The sequence below is a fragment of the Gopherus evgoodei genome, chromosome 4 (genome assembly GCF_007399415.2).
Source record: "Gopherus evgoodei ecotype Sinaloan lineage chromosome 4, rGopEvg1_v1.p, whole genome shotgun sequence".
NCBI lineage: Eukaryota > Metazoa > Chordata > Testudines > Testudinidae > Gopherus > Gopherus evgoodei.
Window position 1 is genome coordinate 152089696 of NC_044325.1, and position 12253 is coordinate 152101948.

General features: G+C 52.5%; 1 protein-coding gene across 3 annotated transcripts in view; it reads left to right on the forward strand.

Moving 5' to 3' along the window:
- LOC115651458 (translational activator of cytochrome c oxidase 1) overlaps positions 1–12253 on the forward strand; it is a 38060-nt gene extending 25807 nt beyond the window's left edge. The window contains exons 1-6 of one of the 3 annotated variants that reach the window (XM_030562538.1): positions 68–178; positions 561–834; positions 1555–1661; positions 5832–5965; positions 10069–10246; positions 11212–12253. In XM_030562538.1, coding sequence (XP_030418398.1) covers positions 573–834; positions 1555–1661; positions 5832–5965; positions 10069–10246; positions 11212–11412 — 882 coding nt within the window. In that variant the 5' untranslated portion in view covers positions 68–178; positions 561–572 and the 3' untranslated portion in view covers positions 11413–12253. The other 2 variants (XM_030562539.1, XM_030562537.1) reach the window with 2 other exon arrangements.

Sequence of the window (12253 nt, forward strand, 5' to 3'; positions counted from 1 at the left end):
GCCTGCGCAGGGGCCGGGCTGGGACCCAGGGGGCCGGGCTGGCCCCGCCCCGCGCCTGCGCCGCCGGCACCAGCAGCCGGGGGAGGCCCCAGCTCAGGGACCTTCCGGCCCAGCTGACCCGGACGCCTGGGTCCCGAGTCCGGCCGCTAGAGCGCTCGTGGCACCTGCTGCCTGGGCGGTAGGAGCCCGTAAGGGGGCAGCCCGGTCCCCGCTGTGCCGTGGGGAGCCGGGAGCCCGGACGCCTGGGTTCTCTCCCGGCTCTGGGAGGGGAGCGGGGACTAGTGTGTACAAGAAGGCCCCGGACAGGCTGTGCAGCGTGTGTGTCACACTAAGAGATGGCTCGGGCTGTATTTGTTGCTTGGCTGTGTGTGTGTGTGTGTTACAGGGGATCACACCCCGGCTGCTCTGTAATGTGTGTGTTAGAGGAGAACTCTGTGTGTGTGTGTATGAGGGGTACTGGAGCTCACACGTGGCTGTAGTGTGTATGTGTGTTGGGGGGGCTGAGCAGTGTGTGTGTTACAGGAGCTGCCTCCCAGCTGTGTAACCTGTGTGTGTTTCAGGAGCTCACCCCCATGTCCCTGCCCAGTGCCATGGGGAGGGCAGCTGCCCCATACAGGTGCCGTGTTCTGACCTCGGTGCTGGCGCTGAAGGAGCTGGCGCCCAGGCTGGCTGCCCCTTCCTCCTCCTCATCATGCCGGGCTCTGCACACCTCAGGTGCCACCCCCGCTGGCCACAACAAATGGTCCAAGGTCAAGCACATCAAGGGCCCGCGGGATGCCGAGCGCAGCCGGCTCTTCCAGAAGCTCACCATGCTGCTGCGCTTTGCTGTGAAAGGTACCGGATGGGAGAGGTGGCTCCTGTGTGTGACACAGCCCCAGCCAGAGGGAGCGCTGCAGAGCCCTGCCAGCTTCCCGGTGCCTCACAGGCCCTGCCACAGCCAGAGGGAGCGCTACAGAGCCCTGTCAGCCTCCCAGTACCAGATGGGGCCCATCCTTAGCCAGAAGCTGTGGCTACAGAGCCCTGCCAGCCCAGCCTTGACCACTAGCACTGACCCTGCTGCCCCTAACCTCTGTTATCCTCCCTAGTTGCTGGAGCAGAGGATGCTGGTCTGTGGGGTAGTGTCTCTTCCCTTCTCATTCTTCCTCCACTGGACCTTTCCTTTGTCCCACAGCACCTCCTGTAAGGTGGCTGGGTCTATGCTTCACTCTAGCAGCTGTTTCGCATAAGAGGGGGGCAGCCCAGTTCCTGGGGTTCAGGCAGCCTGAGGTAACAGCTTATGGTGGCTGAAGGGAGGAACAGCCCTGAGACAGGTGGTTTGGAGCAGGGAGGGTCACCAGGGACATCAGGACTCCTGGGTTCTATCCCTGGCTCTTGGAGGGGGATAGCTGGTTAGAGCAGGGGGTTCTCAGTCAGGACACCTGGGTTCTATCCCCGGTTTTGAGAGGGGAAGGGAGACTGGTGTGTTATAGCAATGGGGGCTGGGAGTCAGGACTGCTCTGGAATGGGATCCCAGCCATGTCTCCCTTGTGACACCCCCTTTCTGTCCTATTGCAGAGGGGGGACCCAACCCTGATGTCAATGCCAACCTGGCCAACATCATCGAGCAATGCCGGAGCAAGAGCATGCCCAAAGCATCCATTGAGGCTGCCATCAAGGGAGGGGTATGTAGCCAGATGCTGCCAGCGCAGCTTGGGGGGGGCAGAGGGGCTCATGGTCTGCAGCCTTGCTGCATTCTCTGGGCCAGGCCAGGCTATGCAGAGGGGTGTTGGGCGTTTTAAACGAGGCTGGACTTGTGGCTTCGGTGCTGGGCTGGGCTACAGGACTTATGGTTTCTATTCCTAGCTCTGCCACTTGCTCTCTCTGTGACCTTGGGCAAATCACTTAGGTCATAGAGAATTGCCAGACTGGACACACCTCTGTTCTGATCCACTCCAGTGTCCTGTTTCCTGTACCAGAGGCTGCAGAGGCTGGTGTAAGAATCCCTCAGTAGCAGATGTGGGGATAATCATCCTGCGTTAGGTCTCAGCTTGGTTGTAATAGTTACAGTCAGTTCAAGCCCTGAAGCAGGAGGTTTAATATCCCTGCCAGAAGTTGTTTGCATTAATTATTCCAGCTCTGGATGTTCTTGTGGTCTGTAGAAATATCCAGTCCCTCTTTGAATCTTGCTAAATTCTTGCCCCCTCATCTCCACCCCAGAGCCTGTACCGCCAGCTGGAGTCCTCACCCCCTGTACCCAACCCCCTGCTCCACCCCGGAGCCCCTCATCCCCAGCCCCACCCTGGAGCCCACACTGCCAGTGACAGCCCTCACACTCCCGCACACTAACCCTCTGCCCCAGTCCTGTAACACCCCCTTCCACAAGAACCCGTTGGCCCCACGCATGCCACATGAATTTTGTTATGTGCACCAATGTGAAGATGATGTGTCTCACATCACCTCCATATTGGTGCACGTAACAAAATTCATTCCGCACGTGGGTGGGAAAAATTAGAGGGAACACTGCCATGGATATGTCTACACAGCAATTAAATATCTGTGGCTGCCCTGGGTCACCTGGTTTGACCAGATGAGAGGGAGGAAATATCGGGACACGTGGGGTGCGGGGTCCTCTGATAGAGAAAAAAAAAAAAGGACGAGTGCTGCCAGTGGAGCAGCGGGGTGGGGGTGGGGGAGTGGGAAGGCAAATGCTGCTGGTGGGACAAACACCTAAATATTGGGACGGTCCCGATTTTATCAGGACGTCTGGTCACCCTGAGCTCGAGCTCATGGGGCTTGGGCTGCAAGGCTATGAAATTGCCACGTAGATGTTTGGGCTTGGACTGAAGTTTAGGCTGTGGGTGCTGTCAGTGATAGGAGACTGGACTAGATGGACCTCGATCGTCGGGTTCAAGGGGTAGTGATCAATGACTCGATGTCTAGCTGGCAGCCGATTTCAAGCGGAGTGCCTCAGGAGGTCTGTCCTGGGGCCAGTTTTGTACCACATCTTCATTAATGATCTGGATGATGGGATGGATTGCACCTTCAGCAAGTTCACGGATGACACTAAACTAGGGGGAGAGGTAGATATGCTGGAGGATAGGGAGGGGTCCAGAGTGACCTAGACAAATTGGAGGATTGGGCTAAAAGAAATCTGATGATGATCAACAAGGACAAGTGCAGAGGAAGGAAGAATCCCATGCACCATTACAGGCTGGGGACCAACTAACTAAGCAGCAGTTTGGCAGAAAAGGACATAGGGGTTACGGTGGATGAGAAGCTGGATATGAGTCAGCAGTGTGCCCTTGTTGCCAAGAAGGCTAATGGCATATTGGGCTCCATTAGAAGGGCATTACCAGCAAATCAAGGGAAGTAATTATTCCCCTCTGTTTGGCACTGGTAAGGCCACATCTGGAGTATTGTGTCCAGTTTTGAGCCCTCCACTACAGAAAGGATGTGGACAAATTGGAGAGAGTCCAGCATAGGGCAATGAAAATGATGAGGAGGCTGGGGCACATGACTTATGAGGTGAGTCTGAGGGAACTGGGCTTGTTCTGCAGAAGAGAAGAGTGAGAGAATATTTGATAGCAGCCTTCAACTACCTGAAGGGGGCTTCCAAAGAGGATGGATCTAGACTGTTCTCAGTGATGGCAGATGACAGAACAGAGAGGAATGGTCTCAAGTTGCAGTGGGGGTGGTCTAGGTTGGATATTAGGAAACACTGTTTCACTAGGAGGGTGGTGAAGCACTGGACTGGGTTACCTAGGGAGGTGGTGGAATCTCCTTCCTTAGAGGTTTTTAAGGCCTGGCTTGACAAAGCCCTGGCTGGGATGATTTAGTTAGTGTTGATCCTGCTTTGAGCTGGGGGTTGACTAGATGACCTCCTGAGGTCTCTTCCAACCCTAATCTTCTAGGATTCTATGACCTTGGTGTTGATCCCATATGGCAAAGCCTACAATCTATTGCTCCAGAGGCCCCGCTCCTTTGCCCCAGTTTCCAGGTCTAACCGGTGCTCCACTCCATACCATACAAATTCAGAATGTTTCTATGGCTCCAGGTTGCCGTTGGGGCCCTTGTGCCTGTGTATCCAGAGAGGAAGCAGGAGCCATTCCTGGGTAGTACAGGAGCCACCAGTAATGTATATCTGAGGCCTGGTGATGGATGGAGACTTGGCCTTTACTGTTACCCCCAGGCCCTTCTGTCATATATTGGCCTGTTTGTTAGCCTGGGGCAGAATTTTGGGCTGGACTTCTGATGCTCTTCTCCTTACTAACTCTTTTGATCCTTACTAATATCTGTGAGCAAAGACACTGTGTGTTACTTCTACCCAGCCAGATGGGCTTGTTCATACAATGAGAAGAGAGAGAAAGTTAAGTGTTACTGGGTATGGTGGCGAGTATAATATCTGAGCGTACGCTGGAAGGCTGCCTGGCACTTCTCTCAAGCCAATGTCAAGCAACCAGTTAGGAGGAATAAGAGGGGATGTTGGGGAGGCATAAGAAACACTAAAGGCCAAAGAAAGGCCTGGCCTTGGCCAGAACATAACCTCACTCCTTACCCCTCCCATGGGATACAGAAGAGGTGGTACCACGACCCCAGACTCACAACCCTCCAAAAAGGGACATGACCATAAATTGTAATGGGTGAGACCAGGGGCGTGCACTGCAGATATATTTGGGCCTGCTAAGGAAGTGGGAATAGGGAACAGGGATATCCAAGCATCAGAGCCATGGATATGCTTGCTTGAAACTAACCCCAATAAACATTGCATTGCCTGCAATGTTCCCTCTAATTTTTTTCCATCCATGTGCGGAATAAATTGTATGTGCACCGAGGTATGTGTGAATGTGTGCCACCATTAGAAACAAAAAACCCTAGAGATATTTATATATTTTATTTTTATAGTTACCATAAGGATAATTAGTCCAGCGAGGACAGGTTAGGCATTTTAGAACTCACTGCTCAAAGAATTAAATTCAAGTGTAAGAGAGAAATAAAAATTATTAAATGAATAGACCAGTCAAAACACTAAAATAACACACTTTGAAAGAATAAAATTACAGAGACTATAAGTGCATTGAAGGAAGTACCAAGAAATAACGGCAATAATACAACTATGTGTTGGGAGGTGAGTGTGAAGGAGACTGTGTGTGTCACAGAGACTCTGGGTGTGTGCTGGCTGCTGGAGAAAGCCATGCACTGTCTCTTTAAGACACTCCCTGAAAGCTCTCCTGTTCTGTCCTGAGCCCTGTTTTGCTGCCCCTGCTCTACAGAGATGGGCTACAGGGGGAGGGGGAAGAGAGTGTGTGTGTGTGTGTGAGAGAGAGAGAGAGAGACAGACGGAGTGCTGGCTGCTGGCGAAATCTCAAGAACCGTGCACTGTCTCTTTAAGAGAGGCACCCAGCCTCTCACCATTCAGACCTCACACTGCAGCCTCTCCTAGTCCTGAGCCAGGCTGTCCCCTCTGCCCTGCTCTGTGGAGATGGGGTATAAGGGCTGGAGGAGCAGGACACCCTGACATCAGCACCCTCCTTTCCCCACCCCTGCTTGGCATAGCCAGCAAGACCGTCTTGGGAGAAGTTGCAGTACAGAGCAGTGGGAGGGGAGGGGCAACTGAACACACACTGCTAGCTGTACAGGCTCTCTAATCAGCTGGGCAGCAGTTGAATCTCTCCTGCGTGGCCGCCCAAGTGCGCAGCTCACAGGGAACACAAATTGCCAGCACTTTGGATTTTCAGTCTTCTGTTTTCTGACTGCATGACAAGAACCAGGGGAGGGTGTGAAGGGAAAGCCCCCTAACACCTCCCAAGACATAAGCCCAGCTGCAGAACTGAATCTGCCCCTTCTCGCTGCAGGACAAAGGGAAGAGCTCCTCGTACCTGCTCTACGAAGCCAGAGGCCCTGGGGGATCTGCGCTGCTCATTGAGGTGCTGACGGACAATGCAAAGCGAGCCTACCAGGATATCCGGCTCATCCTGAGCCGCAATGGGTCAGTCCTTCCCTGCCGGGCCTGACAATCCTGCATTTCATTGCACAAAGGCCCTTCCTGTGCTCCATGCAATGACCAAACCCGACACTTCTGGGTCTTAAAACATGAGTGTCCAGTGGTTGAGATAAACACAATGCATTAGTTCAAGGGAAGTAGCTGGCTAACGCTCTCTACAGCCTGGCCACAAGTGGGCGACATAGAACAACAGTCTACATGGAGGTCTGGGCTGGTCTGTACATGAGGTTCTAATAAGCAGGGCCTTGGGTTGAATTATCAAAAGCACCTACGTGGTTTAGGAGCCATAGTCCCATTTTCAAAAGTGACATTTGGCCTTTAGGAGCCCAAGTCTTAGAAAATCAATGGGATTCAGGTTCCTAAGTCATTTAGATTCTTTGGGAAATGTTACCCCTGGTTAACTGGAACAGATGCACCGGATTAACTTAAACGGGTTTAATTAAACTGATGCACACCTGTGGCATTAATTTAGATGGAATAAATGGGCCAAAGGTGTTAACCTAACAATGTCATTGTCCAACATTAAAAAGTGTGAAACAAGGTTCGGGGTTTGGTATACAGAGACCTCAAATACCTCACTAAAAATCCTTTTGTTGAAGATTCAGAAAAGAAGGCAAAACAGTTAAAGCCTGTGAGATGTACAGTATTGACTAAGGCTTTCATTTTAACAACTTCCCTTCTAGTTGGAGAGAGTCTTTAGATGTCAAATAAGGGTTTCTCCAGTCTCTTAGATGGTCGCAAAGATGGTGATTATTGGTCGTTGCACTGAAAGATAAGTTAGTTGAGATGAGCTGAAACTGTTGCGGAGGGCAATGAAAATGATGAGAGGGCTGGGGCACATGACTTATGAGGTGAGTCTGAGGGAACTGGGCTTGTTTCTTCTGCAGAAGAGAAGAGTGAGGGAATATTTGATAGCAGCCTTCAACTACCAAGGGGGCTTCCAAAGAGGATGGATCTAGACTGTTCTCAGTGATGGCAGATAACAGAACAGAGAGGAATGGTCTCAAGTTGCAGTGGGGGTGGTCTAGGTTGGATATTAGGAAACACTATTTCACTAGGAGGGTTGTGAAGCACTGGACTGGGTTACCTAGGGAGGTGGTGGAATCTCCTTCCTTAGAGGTTTTTAAGGCCTGGCTTGACAAAACCCTGGCTGGGATGATTTAGTTAGTGTTGGTCCTGCTTTGAGCTGGGGGTTGACTAGATGACCTCCTGAGGTCTCTTCAAGTGCGACATAATGAGCTCTCACTATGCTGCTATTCTTAATCGAGACAGCTTTGCGTTAACCCTGACCGTAGCTATATCAGAACCAGCTTGGGTACACACTAGCCATTTGACAAAGCCCTGACTGGGATGGTTTAGTTGGTGTTGGTCCTGCTTTCAGCAGGGGGTTGGATTTCCAACCCTAATCTTCTAGGATTCTATGACTGCTGCAAAAAAAGATAACATCAGGCTTGAAATAAACCACTGGCCTGTTAAGTCTCCAGTTGTTTCCAAATGATTAGAAGGTCCTCAGTCCTTTGGATGCTCCTGTTAGTATAAGTCCATAGTCCAAAGATCACAGCAGGAAAGAGGCAAAATTGAGATGTTTCCAGGGCCTTTTATAGCTTCTTGCTTTATGGAGGGAAACCCATCTTTCCAAGCAAAGCCCTCAGCACAATTTGTTTAAAAGTACAGGTGCAAGATGGAGTTCAGCACCACATGATCTAGTCCGGGGGTTCTCAAACTGGGGGTCAGGACCCCTCAGGAGGTCATAAGATTATTACATGAGGGGCCATGAGCTGTCAACCTTCACCAAAAACCCCGCTTTGCCTCCAGCATTTATAATAGTGTTAAATATATAAAAAAGTGTTGTTAATTTATAAGGGAGGTCGCACTCAGAGGCTTGCTGTTTGAAAGGGGTCACCAGTACAATAGTTTGAGAACCATATGCCCTTGCATGCTTCAATGAGTCATAGCAGGGGCCATTAGCAATATTCTGGCTGGAAAGTCCATCAAGTGGGGATAGCTTCTGCCATGGCCCATTGTATTTGTTGATGGGTCATCAACTTGAATACTCCATTCACAGCGTGCTAGCTAGACAGGATGTAAATACCTTGTGGGTGTTACTGCAGGAGCAAACATATTTGAAATACAGATGCATAGACAATATTCATAACTTCAGATATTAACATGATACATGCATACAAATAGGGTAATCATAGTCAGCAAATCATAACCTTTCCATTGACCTTACATGACATACTTGTATAAGATTTATTGCAATTGAATAACTGTGGTAGCAACAATAATATACCTGATCATATTTTAATCAGATAATGTCACAAGGACAAGAAACAATGGGCTTCAATTGCAGCAAGGGCAGTTTAGGTTGGACATTAGGAAAAACTTCGTAACCACTGGAATAAATTACTTGGGAAGGTTGTGGAATCTGGATCATTGGAGATTTTTAAGAGCAGGTTAGACAAACACCTGTCAGGTATGGTCTAAATTAGCATTTCTCAAACTGGGGTGTGTGGACCCTTGGGGGTTCCCGAGGATACCCCAGGGGGTCCACAGGCCACGCTGATCAACTTCTCCCCATCCTTCCCTCAACTCCTCCTGCTCCCTTCCACCACCTCGCGTGCGCTAAAGGCTCAGGGATGCACGTGGAGCTAAGGCAGGCTTCCTACATGCCCTGGTTCCACACTGCTCATGGAAGCGGCCGGCAAGTCCCTGCTGCTGCCCTGAGCGCCAACTCTGCAGCTCCCATTGGCCAGGAACTGCAGCCAATGGGAGCTGCTGGCAGGGGCAGCATGCGGAGACCCCCCCGACTCCCCCACCTAGGAGCCACCCAAGGTAAGCGCTGCCTGGACAGAGCCCGTACCCTGTGCCCCAGCCCAAAGCCCACACCTCGCACCAAAAATCCCTCCCAGCCCCTGCATCCTGAACCCCTCCTGCACCCCAACACCCTTCCCCAGGCCAGAGCCCACAACCAAACTCCCTCCCAGAGCCTGCACCCCCTCCTGCACCCAAATTCCCTCCCATGGCCTGCATCCCAAACCCAAACTACCTCCTAGAGCCTGCACCCACCCCCTGCACCCAACTCCCTGAAAAAAATTAAATCAAAATGGGGGTCCTTGGGTTGCTAAAATTTTAGAACTGCTGGTCTAGATAATACATAGTCTTGCATTGAGTGCTGGGCACTGGACTAGCTGAGCTCTCAAGATCCCTTCCTGTCCTATGATTATATAGGGTACTGTGATGTCTTACGAATTTTTACATACTTTTTACAGTTGAGGTCACAATTAGGGTAAATTTGCCAGGCAAGTTATCACAACACATCCCTGGGTAGACTCTCTTATATCCGTGCAAGAAGGGCTTAATTGGAGATAGCTTAAACCTCTTCCCAAACCATTTACATTGTTATGGGTTCAGAGAAGAGCTACAACAGCAATCTGGGGGCTGGAAAACCTGCCTTATAGCGAAGGACCAAAGGAGCTCGATCAATGTAGTTTATCTCAGAGAAGGTTAAGAGGTGACATGATCCTGGTCTATAAGCACTGACGTGGAGGGGATTTCTGAGAGCAGAGGGGTCTTTGACCGCCAGACAAAGGGAGAGGGAGATCCACTGGCTGGGAGCTGAAGGGAGATGAATTCAGGCTGGGAACAAGGAGCCCATGATTACCAGGGAGGGGAATGAACCACCGGAACAGCTCCCCAAGGGATGAGGTGGATTCTCCATCACTGGGAGTCCGTCAGTGGAGATGGGTGTGTCTTTTTCCCAGAGGTCTGCTCTGTCTCAGCCAGGAGTTACTGGGCTGGTGGCGGGAATCACTGCTGGAGATTCCTGGCCTGGGTTAGGTGGGAGGCTGGGCTGGATGGGCACAATGGGCCTTTGACGTCTCTGGGATAAATTCATTACACCGAGAGCCCTCAAGCTCTCTCTATGAGGCAGGTGAATCATTCTTGCGGCTCTTCTCTGAGCCCTTCCTCGCTCGTCTCCATCCTGTGCAAAGCACGAACCCCCTGGACCAGCATCCAGGACAGATCTCTCTCATGCAGTATAGAAGTGACTCCCTGTCCCCTGATGTTCCCCTTTTCCCATGCAGGGGGCAGATGTCCGATGGGGCCCGGCACAGCTTTGACAAGAAGGGGGTGATCACGGTCAGCGGGCAGGACTGTCAGCAGAGGCCAGTGGCCCTGGAGCAGGCCCTGGAGTTGGCAATCGAGGCCGGGGCCCAGGATGTGTGGGAAGAAGAGGAGGAGGAGGAGCGAGCAGTTCTGAAGGTGGGTGTGTGGCGGGGACTCCCTGGCTAACATAGTGGCAAGTCCATTGTGGCCCTTGCCACGGGGCTCTCCCACCACTGCAGTGAGGACTGCTGGGAGAACGTGGGACTGCGGAGCGGGAGATACCATCAGCCAATGGGGGGAAGCAGCTGGTTGATGTAATTGCTCAGGCACCAGTCGGGGCCCACCTGGTGCTAATCTGGTTTGGGGGACTGGTATGGAGATATGTGGGGGTCTGGCTGGTTCTGATCCAGCCCAGGTGATGGGGGAGATACATGAGGGTCTGACTGGTGCTGATCTGGCCGGGGGAGGGGAGGAATCGTGGAGATCTGGCCCTGCTCCAGCCCAGGGGAGGGGAGAGATGTGGGGGTCTGGCTGGTGCAGCTCTGGCTCAGGGGGATTATATACAGGATGCGCAGGAGGCCTGTTGCACCACCAAACATGATGCTGGAAAAGGAGAATATTCTGTGGCTTTGCATTTACCCTCAAAAATGCTATGGGAGCATAAGGAGGTTGTAAACAGCCCCCCTCAGGGTCTTCCCTGGCTGGCATGGGCATCACTCGCTGTCCTCTCTCCCATTCTCTGCTTCCTGAAGGGGACTGTGTATAAAAGAGAACTGCCCCGAGGCTGCTGTAGCATACATCCTGCCCTCTCTGTCCCACCAGAGTGACTACTTGTGCCCCCCTGTGCTGCCGTTATTCTGGGGGTGGGGGATTAAATCCCCTGGAGCCGCAGTGCAAGGACAGGGTGAATGGGGGTCAGACGGCGAGTTAGATGGTGGCCAGCACTGGGCATTGGATTAGTGATGGCCTGATCTGAAGGGGCAGGCTCTACAGATCGGGTCCGGTGGGGGCGGCGTGGTCCCTACTGTCCAGTGGGCACCCATGCTGCTCTACTGCGACTCTGGGGGCCTGCAGGCAGGTCTGCAGCCCCTCAGAGCCCCTGTTCTGTCCTCTCCCCTCAGTTTGTGTGTGAGGTGCCATCACTGCACCAGGTGCGGGAGAAGCTGGACTCGCTGGGGCTACAGTCACTCTCCACTGCCCTGGAGTTCATCCCCAATGCCAAGGTGCGGCTGTCAGAGGAAGAGATGGAGCGGGCATCCCAGCTGCTGGCCACGCTGGGCGACTGCCAGGAGGTGATCCGAGTCTACGACAACATCGAGTAGGGGCCAGCGCAGTGGGGTAGCAGATGGAGATCCGCCCAGATAGACGGTGACAAGTAATGTCGTTCCCGGCTTGGCCTAGTCGTGGCCTAAGATCAGCCCGTATGGAGGGCAGTGGGTGCATGGTTGACAGCTCAGCTTGAGATCCTCCCGTATGGACGGCAACCGGTGTGTGGTTCGCAGCTTGGCCTAGTCCCTTGGATCAGGAGCCCATGGGGCAATCAGTTCAAGACTCTGCCTCATCCTGCCTTGGGATTGGACGCCTGAGCTACACGTGATTTAGGGCTCAGCCCAAGATCGGGCTTAATTTGAGATTTCTTCCCAGGGTGAACCATCCCCATCGTTTTCGGGCCATTAGTAATAGGTGCAGCTCTCCAGGTTTCAGCACTGGGTGCAATCTAGCGGCACACTCAGGTGCAGAAGCCCTCGCTCCTGAGGATGGGGTATGTTCTCTGAGGCACCTTATGGCTCCTAACTTCGTCCCCTGGGATTCGTGACCTGAACGCCTCAGCTCCCCTCTTGAATCTGATCCCGCAGGCCTTCTGCAGTAAGGCTTCCCTGCGTGATGCTCTGGCACGTCCTCCTCCCCCTGCCTCTCTCCCACTGTGATAGGTGGAGGGAGCTTCCTCCGCACCCATACAGCACCGAATGCTCCGTGGATAAAGAGTAACACTGACCCAAGGCGATGACAACCTACGGACTTAACACCTCCCTGTTGTGTGACCCTCTATTCAGCACCCCCAGCAGGAGAACAATAGGGAGTGCACCCCACCCTCCAAATGTACTGTCTGAGGAGGGCGGCTGTTCCCTTACACTGCTTAATAAATGGTTTGTTTGTCAGTGC